Source organism: Branchiostoma lanceolatum, chromosome 17, assembly GCF_035083965.1.
Source record: "Branchiostoma lanceolatum isolate klBraLanc5 chromosome 17, klBraLanc5.hap2, whole genome shotgun sequence".
Classification (NCBI taxonomy): Eukaryota; Metazoa; Chordata; class Leptocardii; order Amphioxiformes; family Branchiostomatidae; genus Branchiostoma; species Branchiostoma lanceolatum.
Window position 1 is genome coordinate 12,360,362 of NC_089738.1, and position 24,803 is coordinate 12,385,164.

At 41.2% G+C, this 24,803-nt stretch overlaps 1 protein-coding gene across 2 annotated transcripts in view; it reads right to left on the reverse strand.

The window, feature by feature from the left end:
- Positions 1-5,183: 5,183 nt before the first annotated feature.
- The window catches only part of LOC136423650 (calmodulin-like), a 42,010-nt gene continuing 22,390 nt past the window's right edge, over positions 5,184-24,803 (reverse strand). For both annotated transcript variants that reach the window (XM_066411906.1, XM_066411907.1), the window contains exons 3-6: positions 12,869-13,041; positions 11,061-11,195; positions 9,469-9,623; positions 5,184-9,010 (exon numbers count right to left, since the gene is read on the reverse strand). In XM_066411906.1, the coding sequence (XP_066268003.1) occupies positions 8,821-9,010; positions 9,469-9,623; positions 11,061-11,195; positions 12,869-13,018 (630 nt within the window). In that variant the 5' untranslated portion in view covers positions 13,019-13,041 and the 3' untranslated portion in view covers positions 5,184-8,820. The remainder of the gene's footprint in view (positions 9,011-9,468; positions 9,624-11,060; positions 11,196-12,868; positions 13,042-24,803) is intronic.

A 24,803-nucleotide genomic window follows, 5' to 3' on the forward strand; every position in this document is an offset into this window, starting at 1 on the left:
TTTTTATGAACCCCAAAAAATAATTGTATCGGAAAGTTACATACAATTTGTACTAGACAGCAGTTATGCTATACAACAACAATATTCTTAAAATCCCCGAACATCCTCCAGATACAAGAACAGTCAGATGAAGCATACTATATCACGAACGTCTAGTACCATACACATTATTTGATGATTGTTGTACATTTGTGCTTGAGTCCTGGTCAGCGTACATTTTTGTTATAAACTACAAGTCAAAGAATCTACTTGTATCATCATCAGCCTAATGTTGTAAATGCCATTTCAAATTTAAAGGTACATTCTTCAAAAATACTGTGCCCTGTTCGGTTGCATATATATGTACATTTGAGGCCAAGATGTCGTATTTAGAATTCCTATCTTTTAGTCGGATTATATTTCTCCAACAATAGTTCCGGGCATTGCCTGATCCCTAATGTCAAGTCTGATAGAACATTCGATCACTCGTACCCTTGTGAGTTGTACTAGAGGGACGCCGTGGTTTAAGGTGAATGTAACTTATCCGAGCAGCCATTCTACCCCGCCGACAATATGGCGCCAGGGTTAAATACGGTAATGGAACGTACAACAAGAGTTAGGCCAGCGACAATGCGTTTCAACGGATCCCTTTTCCCGAAATAGTCTGTAGGCTCAAATTGATGGATGTTCAGCTAAATGCTGGTTTGACGTAGTCTCTACCAGACTAACTATACGCTGGCTATAGGGAGAATGATTTTCCAGGGGAGTTTGGCCACTATAGGGGCCGGCCCCGCAGGGGTGTGTTCAACTTTAATTGGACTGACTCTCCTGACCAATTAATCCTTTTTTGCCGAATTCTACCACCCGTATCCCCACAGAAAGGCCTGGTGGAGGCTGAACTTTATATGGCAATGTATAGAAGAAGAATATTTCTTATCGACGCAACAAAACGTACAGCGAATTACGTACAGCCAACTACAAACTACAAAATAGAAATCAATCTTAACATTCTACTCACTAAGCAATAAAGACTAACAAGATTGAATCATAATATCGTGTTTAAGTCAGGTGGAGTTAATCCTGGGTTTTAGTATATTTTCTAGTAACAAAGAAAAGTGTTACTAATTTGCATATTTTTTTTTTAATAATGACAGTTGTTTATATTTGATTCTGCTTATTGCATGAAATCTGCTGTACTTAAGCACCAAAAAAATGTATATGTGTGGTTCGTTTGCATAGCTTTTTCAAGTTTACTATAGATTCCAGGACTTTCATTTGTCTGATTTCTGTATTTCTTATTCCTCCGTTTACACCATCTTGATTGTTTCTACTTCTTTCATTCGCCAAGCAGATTATTTTTCATACGTTAAGCGAAAATATGGGAAATAGACGCATTTTGAAATAAAGATCTTGGTAAGAAAAAAATGACGGTCACCTTAAAAACAGCAGCTTTTGTCTTCCTCATTTTGAACATTTGGTCCGTTTCATGCCCTGTAATAAATCGTATTTGTCTTCGCAAAATTGCCGTCCTGGTTTTGAATAGCGTTGCCAACAAGCGATCCTCCAATCAATATACCATTTCCCCCTTCAGTAGATATTATCCGATGTACAAAGATCACCCCATTCCCATCAACGGGTTTATTGAATTCTAGTGGAACATCATGGCCAGCGTTGTAGAAGCACGTACTGCTGAATTGAATGCATACACAATACATCACATATCACATTTTAACTTAGGGTCCGGTATCATACGGCAAAATGGTATGCTTGGAATAGTCGCGCATAGTTAGCAGCTGTCTCGTTACGGAAAAGGCTGTTGTTTAAGATCTTTAGATCCATTAACACAATTTAGCACATAGATAAGACAAGATGACCAAGATGAACCTATCGACAAAAGTTTGGATAATATCTTTATTATTGCTTCATCAATTTCATCGTTTTGTCCATTTGATACAATTTGTAAGCTTCTTTATTTCCTTTGATAAAATGGTGACTTATTTTCTTATGATCATGTATTTCTGAGAAAGTAAAGTCTTACATATGTGGATAAATTTAAAATATGAGATATAAAAAGCTTTTGTTCATATGATACAACCTGTTCAGGCTTGGCGATATACAAATGTTCTCATTTGTGTGATACATAAATGCGCGTATGTGTTTATATGCATTGATGATTTTACGTATTATTGTGTTCAAATGTAATGAAATTAAATTAATACTATGCGTTCTGCGTGAGTTGTGTACGTAATATAGCGTCACCGTTCCATGGGTTGTGACGTCCGCTACTACGTCACAGGTGGTGGAGCATCCGAAGATGCATGGTGGTGACGTCACTGGAAACCACTGCTGTACGCTCGTTTCAATTGAAGTTAATGAGCCTCCTTATTCTGCAGCAGACGATTCAGCGTCGCCAGCTTGGAAAATAATTAGCGTGAAATTCGACACCGGTAATCTGTAATGAGGAAATGAAATCTGTGTGGAGTCAAAACGTCACGTCTTGCCTACAGAATCGAGCCATTTAGGACATCCTTTATGATTCTACCTGTCTTTCTAATGATGTGGTATAGATCGACTCTAATCCAACCCCACTTTAGACAGTACTCCTTTAAGATATGCTTCGTTATCAGTCACTATTTAAGGAAAATCAATCACTGAAATTGGGGTCAAAAGATCTTTCTAAAAACTTTATATATTCTTTCCAATGCCAATGAAATGGAATCCCCAGCAGTCGCACTTATACATAATCACAGAAATCTGGGTCGTAAGATAATTCAGAGGGCTTATTGGCTATATTAGGTACGTCCTTGGGGCGACTGGTGTCTCCTTTGAGAACATTATTGTATTCCTGTATAAAAACTGGAATCCTAGCCCACTAGTCAGTCGTACATTATGCACTGATCTTCCAAGAAATGTTGTAAAAACAGAATCACAAAAATTTGGGTCAAAGGATCCTTTCTCAAGCGTATTGAGCTTCATGGAGAATGGCGTCTCCTTGTCAAGCAGCATTGCTTCATTCTCCAGCCACCAGAGACAGAATTCGGAGTGGGTTAGGCCTCAGAAAATTAATTTTCTGCTTCCGATCACGTAAGAGATTCTCTCTTTTTTTTTCAATTTCGGTGGTAGTGATCAAACAAATGCAGTTCATGTCAATCAACAACGAAAAGCTGAAAGCATCAGGGCACTGGTATTTTCAACAAATTATTGTAGTTATACAGAATCTTGTATGCATTGTACAAACACAGATCGAAAACTTTAAGTCCTTTGCCAGAGGTCGTCCCCCAAAAGAAGGCTAGGGTCGGCAGGTTGTTGCTGGCAATGGGTCTTTCGGGTGGGCGGAAACACAACATCTTTTTATATGTATATGTATGAATGGTTTATTCAATTAAAATACATCGCAGCCTTTTGGGCTGAATTGCGTATCTTATTACAAATTAAAAACAAACAGATCATTGTCCTTAAATTTATATATAAAACACCTACATCAAGGTCTTTACATATCAAATAGACTTTTACATTCTATGATCATCACAATCGAAGATTAAAAAACTTGACAAACACGTAGTAGTTAAAAAAATAGTTTTTCCCCTCATCAGACGACCTATAGGAACGTTAACATGTATTCCCGGCAGACAACGAGGTTAATGGGGAGGAATATTCTCTAACTCGATTCGCTGCTTCGTCAATTCAGGAAGCGTGCGACAGCAGACGCAGGTGTATTATTCCAGAGGATTTTCCCGCTCCACCGCCATCCGAGTACCATTAATTACGCTAACCCGTAACCAATTCCCTCATTATTGATTGACGAGGGTGTGACGTAGTCCAATGCGGTGCCCGTGACCCACGGCGCCGCAGCATACGGGAAATTGATCACTGCTTCAGAGTTCTGAATAGAAACGGAAAAATCAATAATGGAACGGCTTGTCCCCGCCTGGTGTAGCATACAACATCTGAGAGAGGGGGAGGGGGGCATGGATACACGCGCACCATTATATAAGCAGGTGCTGGAAGTGTAGCCGCCAGAAGAAAGCATTACAATCTTATAATTATAACTAATATATAACATATTCGATGATATAAGGGGTAGGCGCCACAGTGTATGTTTTCTGGTATGATCTCAAATATATTTCAATTTCAAATTGGTAGCCTTGAGTGTAGTTGTAGAAGTGACACCAGTGTGGTAGCCTTGAGTGTAGTTGTAGAAGTTACACCAGTGTGGTGGCCTTGAGTGTAGTTGTAGAAGTGACACCAGCGTGGTAGCCTTGAGTGTAGTTGTAGAAGTGACACCAGTGTGGTGGCCTTGAGTGCAGTTGTAGAAGTGACACCATGCAGTGTGGTAGCCATGAGTCTAGTTGTAGAAGTGACACTTGTGTGGTGTTTGGCTACCACAATAGTTTCACTTTCTGCAATTCTTGAATACAGGAATAAAAGCTTGTTTTTCACTTCAATTCTTGTTACAACGTTCATGGTCTCTATATTGAAAAAAAAATTTGTCAATCTTATCAATTAGAGTCTGCAGAAGATACCATCCATATAATTTACTTGCTGTGGCCTTATCTAGAAAATCGAAGTTTACAAGGCCATTGCTTGACGTTAGCCTCATTGTCGGCCCTTTCTGACGCATGCTACGATCTATACAGCCATTTAATGTGCCGATTACCTAATCGGCACATTGGAATTCTCTATAATTGGGTATGAGGATCCTATTATAGGCTTAGATATCAATTACGTTAGACGTCGATACGCCAATGGTCCAACTAACGGTACTAGCTAATCGCCAGCCCTTTTGGGGTAGTTGTGATTGTGTTGAATTCCATTTGACGAGGCATCTACTGCTAACACAAAAACATCTGGAGATCGTGACTAGTTAGTTCAGCAAAGGAGGTTATGTAGTCGGTTAAGACCATGTCACACATTCAGGACTTCCCCACAACTTTGCCCCCGACCACCTCTAACCAAGGTCGGCGCTGGGTTGGGAGCATCCTGGGATCCATCTAGCTCCAGTTCGCTCCTCTGATCGTATCCAAGCAGAATATGACTTTGATTTTTTCAACATAGTGTGTGACCAGCACAACTCGATAAAATTTTGATAAATCTTTATGATACGATATCTAGTACGTAAGTAGAAAATAGGAGAGTGGGGGTTTTATACATTACAGCATGAGATCGGACAAGTGATAAAGCATACACATGTCGACTTCCAGCAATAGTTTCTCTTCTTTTAATTTATGAAATGTACACCCTCAATTAACCACATACTTAACATGTCGGTTTCTATCCTTTGTTTCATCTCTGATTCCCATCTCACAAGTAACAAGTTTTCGTACAAAACACATCACCTGTAATCGGAGTTGCGTGGACTGAGAACTAGCCTCAGTTTTTTTGTCCACAGATTCGAGCAGACCTTACAGCTTGGGGGTTAACGACAAAGCGCTACGAGCAGTTCTACAATGGAACATCTTATAACGATTCGTCTATGTATTGTTGCAATCCTATTACGTGATGTCTAGCGGGCTAGATCATGAACGGAAGCCACGTTTTATGTCTTTTTATCATGGGGGCAGAGTATTGGTTGACATATTCAGAAACAAAAAACGATATATACAAGTACATGTAGGGATCAAATTTTCTTCTAAATGAAATATAACAAACGTACTTAACCCAAAACATCAGAATGGCACGTGCTCAACTGAAATGACAAACGGTTACAAACCTTCCTCTTGCAGCCATAGCAACGTCACAAACATGACGTAACAGGCATTTCAAATAAACACGAGCTACTCTATTACAAGATATTCACACCTCAAATAGCAACCAGCAGTTTTCCATCCTTTCAACATGAGCCGTAAGCCTGACAGGTGTAAAAGTGTAAACCAGCACATGTGTAGGCTACATCCACCACTTCCCAGTCGTTATTGCTCCATTTGTTGTGAGTAGTAAATATGTATTGAACATTATAATGTTTAGAAGGGTGACAATTTACATGGAAGTCATGTTAACATTCTGTTTCTGAGCGTGCAGTACAGTACTGTTCAACTAGATGGCGCCAATGTCAGAATATCAAAAAGCAGTTATAACGAATCTCAAGATCTCGGAAGTTTAAAGATTCTTCTTCCGGTGATTGTTCTAGCCTTTATTTGCCGTTACCATCTAGTTGATATTACCGTCTGTTGTGCACAATTTCGTAAGATACTTATAGATGTATTTTCTACGTTTTGTTACGTTTTGAAAAGACAGCCTCAAAAGAGGCAAAATTCTTGACTTTGTCGTTCGCCCCACACCAGTGTGGGAGAAACGTCAAAGTTCACACAGCCCTGTAAATGTTAGGGATAACACACAGAATCGTTACTGACAGTTACTTCGTCTTTCTTCGACAAACACAGCCACGCACTATCACTGCTTCCAATTTTGACACATGGTAGTCTTAGTCGTTGGGCGAGAAGATTGTTACTTTATACTATAAGGTGTTTACAAAATCACCAGATTCACTCACACCTTACATACTGCCAGTGAAAGTAAGAAAAGTGCAGCTTGAGCTTACTCCAAGTTAGCGATGGTAGAAAATCTGATGTGTGAAGTACATCTTTGTCAACCAACAATCCGTTGAATTGAAGTATGCAGAGTATCATACCATTGTGACCGCTGCCGAAAATTGAGGTTTAGAGGAAGCTCACATAGGAAGGAAAACACAACTGGAACGCCCGTTCATTTTTGCAGGCTTTAAACACGGCCTAATATTCTTTTAACAAATCTGTCTTTTGAAAAACAAAATTACCCATATCGAATTACATATACGTTGTAATTATAGTTCTAGGTATATCAAATGTGGTCGGCTACTACGCAGAAGCCATGGACGATAACGACACAACACTTTCGAGGTGCCAAACAACCAGGTGAATTAGAGAAGAAAAATCTCATTAACGTTAATGCTGTCAAGCTTCGGCATCGAGCTCGCCAGAATGGACGAATTAAGAAGAACGAAATATAAAATTCAGTACTTACAAAACGGCTCTCTCCAATGACACATTATCAAGTCCTGACATGCATTCCCAATCTAGGCTAATTTGATTCGTAGTAAGTATTTATGCACGATTTGGTGCCTGTGCAGTTAGTGATATCCTCTCGATTAGTATCAACAAATCCCAGCATGATGTGCGGTGTCTTGATCCGCCATGTTGAATTCGAATATTTCCCAGCATGCTATACGGTGCCCTGATCCGCCATGATGAATTTGATTTTAAATGAAATGAAATGGTTGCGATATAGGGCGTCTCTGTAGCCTTACACTGTAATAAAAAGCACAAAATAGGAAATTTTGGAATGCATTTGTAGACTTGTACGCCATTTAACTCTTGAGTTATGCATGGTACATCACGCACAGTACGTAGCTTGAACGTCATAATTGACTACATACGTCGGAAACACCGACAACAACAACAGTATTGCATCCTTTGCTTGTTGTTGCACCTGTTTACACTGCATAGCGTTAGTTCATGTTGTATGGGGTCAGTAGAGGGGGCGTCGAAAATAGTTCATTTGGCGAAAAAAAAGAGTTAAAGAACGCATGGCCAGTGAAAACAAGGGCACCAGTGCCCCTCCCGTGGCCCCTCGTACAAGAAAACTTCAGCATTTATATTCCAAACGGTCAACTTACTATCAAACAACTAATACGAAAACTGTTCATCTGTAGCAATCAATTTGGGCCGTGGCACTTACAATTGGAATGACGTCATTAGAAACCCTAATACGTTTCGCTCTCACTTATCAAGGTTCATAAGATTGTTAAAGTCTCTCTGTAGAATAGCAGCTTTGATAGCTATTTTTCATTTTTTTGTTTTTACTGTAATTTGCAAGCACATCTTTTACTAACATTAATGCAAGATTTCTTTACATTTCAGTTAGTTGAAACGCCCCCATCCATATTTCTATGTGGACGACGCATTTAAAAATTTTAAAGATATCATCATTGTCATAACGTTGTTTTTATGTCTGGACAACCTAATCGAAAAATGTATTTGCTCAAGCGCCGATTTTTTTAATCATAACTTATTTCGAAAACTTGGAATTCGCCTGTGGTGAATTCTTGCTCCAGGAATGTAAAATATACATTTTTTTCATCCTGGTTATCACCAACAAAATGTGGTAGTTTATGTACAGCTGACCCCTTATTGTAATATAAACCTTTACCACTGATATTATGACTAGAAACAGCAGGCGTTGGTGTTAAAGCAAAACCAAAGAAAAAAATACGTTTTCACATAAAAGGGTAGGAAATAAACCATCAATCACAATGCCCACTCTCTCCACAACAACCTGTACAAAATCTTCGCGATTATTCGCGTAATTGTACAATCTATTGTCTTATATATAATTGACTAATCATACTCATGAGGTTCTTGTAGACCAGCCTCGGTTGCAAAGAAGGAGGATACCCACTTCCAATCGATTATCGATTGAAAATGAGTCTCTAATATTCGGGTTCATTGATTGATCATTCTTGAAGAGGAGCGACTTCAAATATGTCTTCTACGCAGCTTTGAATCTCTAGCCTTGGTCGTTTATGTTTAGTTCTTAATCAGTCTGCCAACTTGCTACCTCAGTGCACCTAGGGATGGTATAGTAGGGCATGTTACATAACTACCTTATTGCGTTAACTGTGCCCGTTTCACACCCTTTCCCCAAAAAGCCTCATATATACACATGTCATCATCAGTAGATAAGGATTCCCTTATCACACTCCTGCTATATCCAACTCAATCTACATCTCTTTCCCATGTACCCAATGACAGAAAGACGATTAAGAGGTAACTGGCATGTCCTTAAAGGTGTTTGCCCTTGGAAGATTTAGCTGTCCTTATCTCGTCTGTCGCTGGAGTCTTTTCCCGCGAGCTGCATCAGCCTCTTCTTGAAGCTGCCCCTCTTCTTCTTGAAGCTGCCCTTCTTCTCCTTCTTCCCGTCTTCGGGAGACTCCGGGGAGTCCGGTTGGCTGGGAACGTCCAGAGTGATGCTCTTCGTCGGTTCGGGATGGGCCAACCTGCACGGAGAAGAAGACATGTGTAAATAACAACATCCGGGCACCTATGACGTCACGTTTCATGGAGGTCACGTGTCAAGCGTGAATATGTCACAATGCCCGAGGAAGACTGGAATCCTCCTTTAACACCAAGCATAAGATAGATGCATTTCTTTTCTTATAATTCTTTTTCTTGGCTTGAGACAGCAAATATGATGTACACAATAAGAAACACAGAACCACAATGATTTGCAAACATTCACTCTGGAGAAATAATCACGACATGTTGATGTTCAGCCACATGTTGAGAAAGTCAGCATGTTTCAACATACCAGACACAAAAACATTGTTTAACGACAAGGCAATAACATGACTGTCAGCTTAATGTAATAAGATTTCCCAAGTCCTTCAGTCATTGAAAGATATGCCGATTATTGACAGCCCCTGTCTCTAGTGGGTCAAGGTCAAAGCTAAGTCACCTGCTCATCTTGACGAATTCCTCGAAGTCGATCTGGCCGTCGCCATCTTTGTCTGCCACCCGGATCATCTCGTCGATCTCGTCCTCGGTGAGATCTTCTCCGAGATTTGACATCGCCCTGCGCAACTCGGCTGCGCTGATGAAGCCGTTGCCGTCCTACAGAAACACATGCAAGTTTAAAAAGGTGTTTGCACTCACGTGACCATGACGTAAGAATTCCCCGTCATACTGGATGGTTACACTTTGAAAATGTTTTAACTCACACGACTGACGCGGCCGCTGTTTGCTTACTTAGCTTCAGACTTTTCATTTGTGTCATCACAGGGAGTGAACGAATGAAGGAATGAATAAATGCATGAAGAACTTTCTTGCTCAACGGTTGTAAAAAATAGCATGCAAATGGAACAAGTTACAACCATGGTCGTTAATCTGACTTCACTACCTAACGACAATAGCGACAAATCTAGGTGGCCAGTCTATTTTATAAACTAATAAATGGAGGGCAATCAGTAATGGAAGATGTCGGCTGGACACCTGAAACGTCTTCTATTTTCAAATTGTAACCCAGTATAGATTGAATTGAAATATTGTTCTTCAATTCTTGGATGACTAATATTCACAAACGTACTAGGCAACCTGTATCATATCAGCAATGTGTCTATCTTGTCATGTGGTGATAGCTAGTATGACTTCGCTTTTGTAACGTGGCGTAAATATATTGCATGATGACAGTTTTATGAAAAATGTTAGTCTATGCACCCTTTGTCCCGTTGATGAAAAAGTGTTCTTGACATTCAAAACGATCTTGGGTCTAAACGCGTGACATTGCCGCCGCAATGACCTTCTGATCTGACATTGCGGGGTCGACGGTCCATTTTTAGAATTTCATTTGATCAAGGCGCTGGCCTTCCTAATTAATTTACCATGGCGGTGATGAGAAAATTGCTCGACAGCTGAAGCGTAAATGGAAATGGTTCACTTAATACGTCAAATCAATCCATCTATGTTTTCCCTTTATCTACTTTAAAGCCCTCCTTCTCTGGGTTAATATGACTATGACATTTTCTAAAGCCACGTAATATCCTAGATTCAACCATTCGATGGCGCCGGTATAATTAACTTTTTGTACCTTAATTGACGCTGGGCTCATTTACGTACTAATCTCGCTGTGTCTGACCGTATTAGCAGGCCGATGAACTACACTTACAGTTTAATCTCATTCACTTCAGTCATCTCTAATACGACTGAACAACAGAGGAGATGAAATAATGTCAAGCCTAATGCATCCTCCTACGCAGAGCCTAGCCAGCGCTCTGTACAATATAATATACCCTGTGTAGGCTCTGCTAAACCGGGCCTAGGCTTCCACTTCTGTGGGCGTGACTAGCTAGCTGTCAGCCAATTAGAAAGGTGGTTTTACTTAGAAAAAACAACATCTAGGTGATTCTCTGATTGGCTGACAGCTGGTTAGAGCTGGTAACATCTTAAACTTATAATTGATACGTTCTGCTCCATGGTATGGAAGAAAGCAGGTGATACATTATTGCCGAACAAATACTGTAGATAAACAAAGAAGTAAGCAAAGAAACTGACCACGTCGAAGACTCGGAACATCTCCCTGATTTCGACGTCACGGTCGACGGTGTGAATTCTGGAGCCCATCATCGACAGGAACTCCTGGAAGTCTATGGTGCCGTTTCCGTCCACGTCAACACTCTTCATCATGTCCTAAAAGGGAAAGTAAGAAATGAAAGATCTGATATCTCCGTGAAATATTGACGTGAGCTCTTGTGCAGATGAGTGTCTTGTTCTATTGATAATTGTGGAATTCTCGCTGATCCTGTCCATACATTCTTCCACTGGCTCCCATCAAGAAACAAACATGCATATAGCAGGAAATCGTAGACAGGAAATAAGACATATTCTGAAGCCTTTGGGGGACTTCTGATCTAACTTCCTGTCGGTGTCCCCAACGAGCCTATCATGTGAAACATACTCAAACCAAAAACCTCATTGTGTAGCATTTGAACAACTGCATTAACTAACATTTAAACATCTATTTAGCGGCTAATCATAACATCATAACCACGAAGAAATGCATATATGTACAAATGCAATTTGTGCACAAAAATAAAGATTTCTAGTCAGAAATTTCTTGAAGTTGTTGATCTGTGCCAACACTCTTTATCATGTCTTGAACAGGCAAATATGTCAGATTACATCTACAAATAATTCTAGTCCCGGCCTTAAGCTTGTTGCAGAATTTCTTTTCAAACTACAAAATCACCAACCAACCAAATGAATCATTGACCTACCCTTCGACCAAACATCATATGACATTTTTTTTTTGGGGGGGGGGGGTATGAGGGAGGACAATGAGTTTTTAGAATTCTGCAATATGTTGTTAGATAACACTGATAACCCTTTACTCTACCCTCGGGCCCTCATCATAGCAAACGAAGATGACACGACAGAATATCATCGGCATGTCAATGATACTCCTCCTCATATAACACCCGAGTCCCCGAGCGTAGATTCCGACCTTAAAGTTGGAATACATTCCCTATCACCGCAATACAAGAATCAATCAAGACTAGGCTGTCGCTTGGAATATCTCGTAAGATGATTCAAAGCACAGCCAGTGGTGTACACCCCCGTCTTTCACTTAGCCACCAGCACATCTACCGGATCTGCCTTACGTAAGGTGACATATTGGATACACCAGGTACGAAGAGATCTAAGTCTTGATGAACAGCCTGTCATGATCTGCCAGCTGGTGAAGCATCACGCGATGTCACTTCAAAAGAACGTCCCAAGGAGCTATGCATGAGTTTCATTGCTGCTCATTAAATTTGGATCAGGGCACGACATCCTCCCTATCTCTTACATCGTCAGATCTTCGCCTCAGAGGATTATCTTTGTACTAGATATGCTTATTTTTATTTGGTATAAAGAATTAAACTGTCAAGAAGTAGGATTTACTCAAACTTTGGCTGTCAGCCCGTCGGCCTTGATGAAAGCACATATGATCCGCTACTTCAAATAAACTTTGAAGGAGACAATTTTGTTTTGTTTGCTGCAAAACTGAAGATTATGATAAAATCAAACTGCAATTTCGAACGCATCTGCAATTTCACGCGGGCAAACTTAACTTTAGGACTTATCTTTTACGAGGTGCAGGATGTCGACAGTATCTTTTAGGATTTCTCACGTTTTCAGTGTCGAAACATAATCGTTGCTCACGGTTTCCCAACCATCAAAAACTGTAGATTTATCCAACTTTTTATTACCATAATCATATAAATCTAGCTTGTTAATTATAAGATGTGCATGGGCATTCCAAGCCCTTTTCACGTGGGCAAACAAATTTGACACAAACAAGCAAACAAAACAAAACAAACCTCAATCTCATCCCCGGTGGGATCGTGTCCCAGCGACCTCATGACGGACTCAAGTTCCGTGGCCGTGATGTTCCCGTCGCCATCTTTGTCGAAGAGCGAGAAGGTCTCCTTCAACTCTTTCACTTTGGACTGGTCCATCTGCCTCGCCATTGGTGTAGACTCTTTGACTAAACCTGAAGGCACATAAATAAGACACATAAGTAAAACACATGAGTAATACACCTAAGTACGCCACATAGATAAGACACACAGGTAAGACACATCAGGTAGACACATTAGTAAGTCACACAATTACAAGTAAGGCACATAAATAAGACACATAAGTATGACACATCAGGAATTGCATCAAATGCGCACCAACTCCTCCACATGTAGCGTTGCGATGTGTTGAAATTTTACAAAAACAAGTTTACAAAGAAGGCAACGTTTACTTGCCATTTAAATAAGATACGTATATACAGAAGGCAACACAATATCCAACGCTACAATGTTGGTTATACTGTCTTGAATATACAGCATCGTACTTCACGATTCCGTCGTAACCAATTACAAATGTACTATTCAGCAAGTTGTTAGCTTTTCCAAAAAGCGACACAAAGTTTTCTAATTCACCATTATCTAACCATGCCACGCACACACATAACCACCAGTTGACGAGGAACGTGACTAGCCATAATGACGGTTCACACAAATATCACTCATGGTAAGCTGTGGGAGGTTCCACACTAGAGAGTTTTACATAATGGTTACTTGATAGATTTCTAGAATTATTACTGTAAGTTGAACCCTGACTTTTCCGTTCAGGAAGTGAGGGAAAAGTCAAGTTGGTGCGGGCAAGTGCAAATTGAACACCCCCCGGAGTGCACTTAATTACTATGGCATAATTACGTTGATTTGCAGAGCAATTTTCCAACCCTGTGGCCTCACTCGCGAATAGTAAATTGGTCTGCAGGGCTCGAGATACTTTATTACCCTCGCCAGAATGGCAGAAGGTTATGCTTTTGGTTGGGTTTTAGGGTCTGTGAACATGTATAACTCAAGAATGCCACAGTGGATTGTGTTGATATTTGGCGTGGGGTTGGTTCTTGGAATCATCTTCTTTCAAACCCCAACAACTCCTAAATATTATGACATCATCATATTGCACCTCTAAGTACTGCATTATTTCTGGTCTTCGATAATGATATTTTTTACGTTTAATCTGTAATATATCTTCAGTAATCAACCTTTAGTTATATATTTGTTCCTTATGTTAATTTCATCATTTGTTATACCTTTGTTCGTTACTTATTATATAACAATTGTATAGTTATTAATATTTGTTAAGTTAATGGAGGAGAATTTCTTATAAGCCCCGTGGGCTTCTTTAAAATATTTTAGATTATTTCATTATTGTTTTTATGTATATATATGTGGGAATAAATAAACCGAACCAAACCTAGAAATTATGCGATTTTGGCCTTAGCGGTTTGTTACGGTGCTGTAATTTCACGGTTTTGTATCTTTTTCCTGGAATTTCAGGGTTTAGTATCTCTTAATCTGAAGATGGTGCGGTCACCAGATTCTGGTAAATAGATCTTGGGCTGAAAAAGAAGTGACAGAGGTTTTGGCCCCCTAGCAGCTTTTCTGGAAGTGCAGGGGCATTTTTGCGAATCGACATAACTGGAGATGGTATGGAAGAATTGGCATGGTATCTAAGCTGTAGGTAGCTTAGGTAAAGGTGCGCATATCTAAGATATGTTAATGTGGACTTAATTTGTATAGTTCAAGGGAGAAAATTGTAGCAGAACTTTTTTTTTCATCTTTTGATGGTACGAACGATCACCAAATCAAAGTGGTAGATAGCTTTTGACCATGGTCGGCTACGTACGCGTGTAACAGGGGCGTAAGTATATGACGTCAGACACAGCAGGCGTCCAGTGCTTAATTAGAGCGTGACACAAGAAACCATTCTCGCGTCGTTTTTATGCGCGCTCGGTTGGTGCAATCAGTGACCCAATCATCGTAGTCATAATTTATTATCGAGTGCATCAGAAGACTCGTTTCTGGAATCTTTGATAAGGTCCTGTCCTCAACTGACTTATTGCACCAACACGACTCCGATTTCCTTAAAGCAGATGGCAATTCATGAATGTCGCGCTATCAGCAATTTAACTAAGGTCCAAAAAAAGAGAGCATTTTGCAGCCAGAATGTCAAGCGGGAGAATTATAGTCAAATTAGGTGTTATTTGCGCCTGTCAAAAGGGGACATTAACCTCATTCTTCAAGCGAGGCGCTTGCGTGTCAATCACGTGATGAGCGCTGCTACACTAAAAGGTCAACGTCATCAATTACTGAGCGCCGTATGCTATTAATCTTTGGATAACCCACAATTCTCCGCTTAAAAACACACAGTAGGGGCATGACATGCGTCGACGCATCGTCAAGAACGCCATGTAGCGATACGAAACAATCCCTCATAGTTAAGAAAGGGGTCTCTGAGAAAGAAATGCGTTTTTTCAGATTTGATTTCCCCCATTCGGTGTTACGAAGCGCTTGTTTGTAGGGGGCGTGGTCTCGCTGTCCAGGCAGAAAGGTGACCTTCTATATGTCTGGTACGGTTGTGGAAGTAACACGCGCTAATTACGGCCACTAAACACGACAGAGGTACTTCAAGCAGGGATAATTGTAGTGATGCACAGTGCATAATGGCACCATTATTAATGCCTGGGTAGACACGTCAGTGTAAGGAATACCCCCTGCAAAGGCAAGTTAGTACAGGCAACATTGGAGATGTGCAGGTATCTACCTGTGCACATGTGACAAATGGCACATTCATCCAGGACCAGGGTCGTCGTACAATTTTTTGATTTTTGATGATTATCAAGTAGGCTGTGACAGAACCGACCGCGGACATGGATCTAATACAGCCTTTTCGGTAAAAGACATGACAGATGAAATTTGCTGGCCACCTTCATGACTATCCCAAGAATGCCCCCAGTTTGTGATCGTATGACAATCGTACAACGATCGCACGGAGAATGTGACTGGGACCTTACCTGAACTGGGCCATGATAAAACCAGTTCACAACACTAAGATGGCGTAGTCATTAGTGTCACGAAGTTTTATAGTAGCACCAGTGAATAACAAGACCCAAAATGGTACTACATGTACAATGGACTGTTTTTAGAAATATTCTTATTACCTGAGTGTATACTCTGAACCGTATGTTTCAAGCATTTTCAGAAAGCAAATTCGATTTCAATTGTAATTTGGAAGCCCATGGTGTTGATGTTCGTCGTTGAACAGCCTTGGATGGATCACCATTAGGAGATTTAACATGTAAATAGGTATCGGCAAAACGATGGACCAGTTCGATTTTGGCTCCTTTCCTTGGTACTGAAGCTTTTGTACAGAAGCTTGGAACACGTTGATAATCTAATACTTACGTGCCCTAAAGTTTGAGCTGCCCATCCCAGCAACTTAATTTGAAAAAGGTGGTAAATATTTTTTTGGTGGCTGGGAATGCAAAAAGTTACGAATGTACGTTCATCTTAATTCTGGCGTCGTAGATTTCTAAAAATCATTCGACACAGCATCTCTGCAAAGCGTTTGAGGGAGGGAACGAAGGAGAGAGTGAAGGGAGGAATCGCCAATACGCCATGCGTTACTTGGTAGCCGCCGCCAATATTCATATAGATGTATAACGGTAAATTACGTAAACGAAAGATACTGCAGTCGGCTAGCCAGAATGTTAAAACGCGGTCAAATTTCGCCTTTAATTATTTACAGCGCAGACACAAGACCGAGCATTCTTGGAGCCGTCTTGGCAAGTAACAGTAAATGGATAAATTTCCTTTGACGTAAGCTGTAAGATTGAATCTACGGGCCTCAGAACCACGCACCGTGATCTTACATGTGAACACACTGGTTAGGCAGCAACTTGTGAATACTAATGAGACTGTTAAGAAACCATCACAAGGCGGTAGCGCCGTTGTGCATCGTGAAAACGGTGGATATACGGCGAGGCTAGTAATACATTCGTCGCAAACTATCAATTTTGATGTCGTAGAATTTCGGGCTGTGAAGCAAAAGCCGAAATCTATTCTACATAAAACAGAATATTCCGCAACAAAACAGACGACGTCTGTACGACACATGTACGACTATCATAAGAATGTCTTCAGTTTGCGATCGTACGACAAATGTGACGGGGCTAAGTTGACATCTCCAATTTCTGATGGTCCGGCGTTGAGCCGGATTTCTTCTCCGCCAAATATTTGCTCCGTAGGTTAGGGTGGAGTAAGGGTTCGGGTTGGGTTTAGGGTTGGGGTCAGGGTTAGGGTTAGGGCCATAGGGTTAGATTAGCTTCCACAGCGCGATCCCTCCTCTCCAAAATCCGCTCAGTCTTCTGTTTGAAAATCACCACGCACACCCCACAACCCAATCAGTGTGTCGCACTTCCCTAGGCCCTCCCCTCAGGTATGGTAGTATTGAAAACCCCCAAGCAGTGCTGGGGCAAACATTTGGCGGAGACAAAGATTTTGCTTACACCGGGCCCGGAAAAGGTAAGCCATGAAAGAGGTAGAGATACGGGCGTACGTCAGACGGCCAGGAACCTGGAATTATCTGGGCGATCGAGATGTTTAGCCGTTAAAAGGAGTTAAAGCTACCGAATAGCCGTTTTTACATCAGATAGGGGAGAAGAAGGGGGGCAGACAGCAAAGTGTGTACATCATAGCGATGTGATATCTTCAGGGAAACAGCAACGCTAAAAATTTATGTAATAAGCTAAATCCATATTGACGACATAAGATGGAAAAGGCCCCAATTACAAAGCCAATATTTGACGTTTGTACTTGTGTTAAGATTGTTGTATTATCAATGAGAACAATTACAAAGAACACTTAAAACTAAAACTTCCTATAGCGAGAACGTATCCTGTCAAACATTCAGTAGTCTTTACCGATGTAACGTCCATGCACTTCTATCTCCAAGTTCTTGTTTTTACATCGTAACAAGCCTGTAAAAGGAAATATCCATTCACAGATTCAAAAGGACCGCGCAGCTTATTTTGGGACAATTTGTTCATCTTTCGCCACGGAAACCGCGATTTAACACCGGATTTACGTAAATTCCACCATGGCAAGTTCGAAATCTGATAAAACGGTTTCCCACTCATCTTACTGGTGATATTGTGCCTATAGACGCTTTAGCTTTTAGCTTGTCACGACGCAGAAACGTGGTATGATAGATGAAGCGTGGAAGGCTCACGAATCACTGTCAAAGGAAACAATAGCTGGCTATGCGTTACCCCTCTACTTATAAAAGCTTTTTACCACCACGCACTGTTCTCCATCAGGAATTCAATCTCTTTCACTTCTACTTCACAATCACTTTTACTTCCCTCTCACACCTGCAGACCATGGCCTCCCGACCTTCTCCAGACCATGGTTGGGAGTTAGTCGGAGCAATGTCATCTGTGGTTGGGAGTGGGTCAGCAAGGTTACCTACAAGACAAGGTTGATCCAGCCGACTGTGAATCACGAAAAATCAAAGTCGAAAAGTCATATTTCACTGGAATATGGAGGTGAATGGGAAGATGACCACAAAGGTCAGTCTTGCCGCATCGGGAGTGGCAGGAAGTAGAGTTCAGAGGAGCCGTGAGATCTTCAAACTCAACTTTCTTATGCACTGTACGTATGAATGTATGTATGTATCAAATGATGAAATACCTCACAGCTCCATGCAAATGCTGGTAGAAGAATCGTTTTATCTCTGGAGAGCGATTTGTCTTCACAAGATCTGTTTATAGATAAACAATTATGATATGAACACGGTACGGGCATTTCTCATATACCCCGCTATCAGCGCTGTCGACCTCAGCCGTCAACACTCGCCGACAAAGCCTAAACAAACCTCGCAGGAAGTAGTAAGTCTTACGGGTGATGTAGAATCTCCCAGATTCGTTCCGGCCCTTCTTGAAAGAAGAGTAAGCAAGATAGAGTGGCTCTTATCTAAGAGCTCTAACACTGATTCGTAAAAGATGCATGGTATGCACACTCGGCAAGTGGGGCGAGTACGGGGGGATTTTATCCTTAGTATCACTGTCCTGGGGTGCGCTGGATGTGCCATTTCTTGTCTGTAACTGTCATTTTCCATGCCCAGGAGGATTTGTGCTAGGTTTTACATCCTGTTGAGTCAGATATCTGTCCGTAACATTTTGGAGCACTGAGGAAAGCCCTGAATCCCATGTTATATTGCAAGACATGAATGTAACCGTTACTACCAACGGCGGCTCAACACAGCAGAACATTAAACAACGGGAAACACACCATCATTTCATGAGCAGACAAGAGGGCGGTCTGTCTTTTCAATTTCGAGGAAAGCTCGAGGGAGATTTTCCAGGAAGACAGTCCAGTCGTGTAATCAGCACCAAGGATAGCTCCCCCATGCTTAACGGATCGGAAAGCGTGGGTTGCCCTGAGCCGAGCCGTGATCATGTTCTTGACTCGTATGCACGTCATTACTTCACGCAGGGACGGGTTTACTGGTCGTTTCTCTCCCAAGTAGACAAGAATTTCGTGAACGTCTGCTTTACGTAAGGCTCGTCTGCAGCAAATGGTAGTTTGGATGTGTCTGTAATTTAGACTTAAGTTTCAAGCATCTTATGCAGAGAACCCATACTTTCCCAAATCCAAAATGGTGCTGATTTCAACGACAATACAATGTTCCCATCTTTTTGGCAGAAATAACACGTTTAAGTAACAAAATAAGTCAAAAGTCAAAACATAAGTGTACGCTATACAGGTACGGTACCTGTACAGTACCAATGATTTTGGCTGTATACGTAAATGATTTTCGCTGTACAGAAACGATGCAGGGTACATATCAAGCCAAGATGAATTACAGCGCATTGCGATCGAAAGGTATTTTTGTACTTGGACACGCGGCAATGGCAACCGCCCGAGGGAAGCGGAATAGACATGTATAACCTTGACAGGGAACAGATATGTTCTGGCTGTAAGATTGAGCACGTTCACCTTGTGTGCGGCACGGTCTGCCCGTGGTCACCGGTCGATTTTTTTGTTCTTCCCTTTTTGACAGACAAGGACGACGTGGCACTGTAGTTTTACATGACTTATTTTAACAGTGCCACGTACAGAGAACAATACACCCATTTTTACACCTCGTGGAGTGAGATAAGTAATGTTAAGTGCCTTTCCCAAGGGCACAACATTGGTGGCGTGAGGGGATGCGAACCCGGGATCATGGGTTCTGGGCTGAAATTCCTGCCGTTACGCTACCAGACCCCACACACGACCCCGCACCGGTCGATTGAACCGCCCCCGTCCCGGCTCGCTGCGTCGCGACAAGAGGTCAGCCATGGATACCGATATGCGGTTTTCATCCGGCGCCGTCTTGCATACATATGGGTATCCAGGGCACCGTGAGCTCCCCGTGATTGCCTCGGTATGGGAGTGTTTCCCCTCCCGCCTATATTAATTAGCACTCTCGGGGATTTTTTTACGAGGTGGGATTCAGTTACCTAGCAGAAAAACCGACTGTACAAAACACAAGCCAAGTAGGCGTCCCTAACCAAAACTAGGCACTCATTTTCACCTGAGTCTAAAAGAAATAGGTGTAAAGTGCCCCTCCCGAGGGCACGGCATTGGGCCATGGGGCCTCCTAGGACTTCGAACCCAGAACTCTCTACTGACAACATTGAGCAGTCCATGTGGGTACTCACAAGCATATTGCGGTACTTGTCCATTGATCTTATACGCGACAAAGCTATTTTCCATGTATCAAGCTTTAACATCAACCTTTCGTTTGCTGGTCTTCTCATATTGAAGCTACCGGGTTATACATTATCATCTGAAACGTTTATAGTCACTGAAACCACTAGCTCATTTCCCATCCAATCGACCTATTTAGCTGGGCTTTCCCAATGGCTGGCACCATACTATATGTTCTATTTTCATTTTCCTTTCGACCTTTTAAATGCCTCTATGTTTACAGCATGACTAATTATGATATTAAACTGTGTCATGGACTCAGGGGCAGTCAAGCTGAAACTGGGACATGTAGGGCATGTTGGTGAAACAACTAATTGGTTACATGATTACTTAATGTCGCTGTCAGGGGCTGATTGGGTCTCCTCCCCGAGGAAATAAAGCCATCGCGAACATTTTTATATTTACAGTATCTATGTTTTTAAGGTGAAAAAGTTCTGATTGCAGCGCAGTTGTATGACCTTTTGGACAATGCCCCTTCCCCTTCCAAACAGTTGTATAATGTTCTATGTTTGTTTGCCATGCCCTGTATATGTCATGTTCTATGACTATATGACTATGTATTGCGACAGGGCATGTAGTGTCGCCATGGCGGCCGACTGCATGACGTCCGTAGACAGAATTTAGTTTGCATGAGTTCAGAACAAAGTTGGAGGCGGCAAACTGCTTAGGGTTTGGACTATCTTATTGCATATATTAGGGATGTCCCTGTAGCTCAACTGGTAGCAGTCTCACAGTTGAGATCCTGGTACCAATAAGTTACTAACCGGGAGACCCCGGTTAAATCCTGGGTCAGGACATCTCAGTTCAGGTTGCGCCCGTCTCTCAGAAGGGGCATAAAATGAGGGTCCAATGTTCGAGCAAGTTAAAGGCTTGTAACTCCTCCCTATAAATATATACCCTGCTACTGAAACAAAAAAGAAACGTGCCACTAGGCATATACACTACAAGAGTCTGACCGAACGACGATTGTATGTATCATTTAGCATTCTTGTAAAGAAGGATAATTTTTGGTCAAGCTAATATTCAAATTACGATAACTGAAGGGTGAACAGAATAATGTTATACCCCGAAATATGAAGGCAAACACAACATTATGATACAGTTGAAACCAAGAGCAAATTCTTCTTCTAATTGAGGCTTTAGAGACAAAACGTTGCAAACGTAAGATAGCCCCGCGGTTAGCTTGAATACATTTCTTTTTGTGTACATGAGTCGTGGGCTCTCAGAATAAATTCATGATCAACGGCTTCACCCTGAAATCAGGACAAATAGAGCAGACAAAAAAATGGTCTTGTACTCATGTGGTCATGGCAACAAACACAACTAGTACTAGTATTCCGAGTGCATATTGCGTTGTAAGTCGTACGGATAGTATGCCAAGCAACTAGACGCAAGGATTGTGCGTAAAAGATATGACCCTTACGTTATACACGTACACCAAACTAACACAAAACATGGCCTTAACTCATGGCCAAGCCAACAAACATATCTTGTATTCCAAACGCATCTTGCTTTGTAAGCCTTACGTATAGTATGTCAAGCATCTGGACGCAAGGAGCGTGTATAAAAGACATTATCCTTGTATTAAACATCAAACTAGGACAAAATGTAATGGTCTTGTAATCATGTACAACAAAAACATATTGTATTCCGAGTGCATATTGCGTTGTAAGTCGTACGGATAGCATGCCATGCAACTAGACGCAAGTAGCTTGCGTAAAAGATATGATCCTTGCGTACTCTAGACAACACATCCTGTATTCCAAACGCCTCTTGCCTTGTGTAAGCCGTACAGGTAGTATAATGCCAAATCACCTCGACGCAAGCAATGTGCGTAATAGATATGATCCCTGCGTTCTACTCAATCGTGGGGCCCCCGGGCTACAGTAGCCGTGCGTCACATCTTACGACTCATTCATGTAATCTAACGACTCTTAACTTATATGTTACGATCTAAACGACCCCGGTAGCTCATTTTGTCGTTAATAGGGCGTCGAATTCATGATCAACACCTTTACGAGTTGATTTTACTTGTTTTAGCTTTCAGAAACGGCTTGTCGATATCAAATACCGCACTTGTGTTGGAAAGACTGCTTTGTATTTTACGACGTCATGTAAGAAACTTAATCAAACCTAAGATTAACCAATTTTACTAGTTTATTTTTACTGTTTTAGTTACTGAAACGGCTCGTCAACATCGAATTACTTGTGTTTCAAAGACTGATTTGTATTCTTTACGACGTCACGTAACTACGAACCTACGATAGACCCATTTCACTACTTCAATTTTACCGTTTTAGATATTTTAAAAAACGTTACGACAAAGTTACTTCATTTAATGATCAAATGAACTATGCTTTGCCGTTTGCGAAGTTACTGATTCGTTCATCTGTGTAAGATTTTTATAAGATAGGAGTTAACTATATATCTTTTCTTACGTAGCTGGCATTATCGTTTGAGTTAGACCATTCTGATTTGATTATATGAGCACCCTAAAAGTGAAGCTAGCGTGCGTAAAACAATTGGGCATAAAAAGTTGCCTTCGCGCAATTCGTTATGAAATCAATATGGTCAGGAAGTTTACACACAGAATATGGTAACCAAGCTCCTTTACATCTTCTTTTACTTTGGAAGGTTTTCTTCTCTTTTTTTTTTAAAGTAAGTTTTGTTTTTTTCCGAAACGAACGAAAATTGATGCGAGCGAATGCCATCCATATAATCAAGTCAGTGTAGCCTGATCTACAATGCCTCGTCGACATCGCATTGTGGATCAAAGATAGCTTTATAATACCCCTTATCGGCAGAACGTCACATTACAATGTTTTATCATACGATGATCAAATTGATAATGATGTGAGCCGTGAAATTCACTCATTCTTCTTTCTCTTACCATTTTTATGAATTTATTCAATGTTCTTATTGCATTACTGTTTTAGCTGTCTACAGTGCCCCGTCGACATCAAATCGCCGTTCTCTTGGATCAAAGATTGTTTTATATATTACTCATCTTGCGTCGCGTTACGATTGGTTTATCACACGATGATTTAATTGATAATGACATGAGCCGTAAAAGTCGCTGATGCGTTCGTCCGTGCACGATATGGTGTAGATATCGCGTGTAAACGATCGCTTTTTGATGGTGCAACATTCACACATCTTTTTAAAAACCGCAGACATAATATTCAACAGACACCATCTGTCATCGTACGAACAGTTAGGACCCGGTCACATACGTCGCACGGTCGTCGTACGATCGCAAACTGAAGGCATTCTTGTGATAGTCGTGTATGAGTCGTACAAAACCTGTTTCGTCACAGCCTGCGACGAATGTGAACGTACCGTTAGCAACAAAATCATTCATATCCCTCATAAATTGTCTTTGGATTTGAACATGTTCAACATAGTTTTACAAATGAAATCAAACAATAAATGTTTTTAATTTGCCACTGACAGCAAACTGAAAAAGGTACAAATTCCACTGTACTACATCTCATGCCTGAAAAAAAATTGAACTTGAATAATTTTGGGTTTGAATAATTCTGTTGATAATCATATATGGCGAATACTGCTCAACAATAAGAGCCAACCGAGTGAGAATTACGGGTATGTATAGATTTTCTGTAAACGTCTTGGGCTGAAAAAGGGAGACACGTATTCATGAAGACAAGCGGAAAAGGGCCTACAATACATTTGCTAGCTTCAAGTTTCTACATCCATATACATTCTGTCATACTTTCGTTATGCGCGCGTAGCAAAGTCCTGGAAAACCTTCACCCATACATCAAGTTATCCCAGGACAACCGCTATCATAAGGAGCCTTGTGACTCGGATCTTCTTCTCGGCTCACATCTGTCAAAGCCTCGCAAACTTGAGAACCTTTCCCAGGAGCAACTTGAGAAGTCACTTCTGACGTCATCAAGACGCGGCGCTAAGGTGATCGGCGCGCCTCATTAAGAGACACAAGGCGCGGAGAGAGACGATCAAGTCATCCGTAGGTCAAACGTCAAACGGCATGAAAAGATACGACGTATACGGTCCCTCTGACACAAAGCTGGTGGTAGGAGGGTTATAACTTTAACAACTACAGAGGGGAGGGAGGGCAAGAGTTTGAGTTTTATTGAAAGCCACAAATAGAGTAGTAAGAAGATTTATTTTC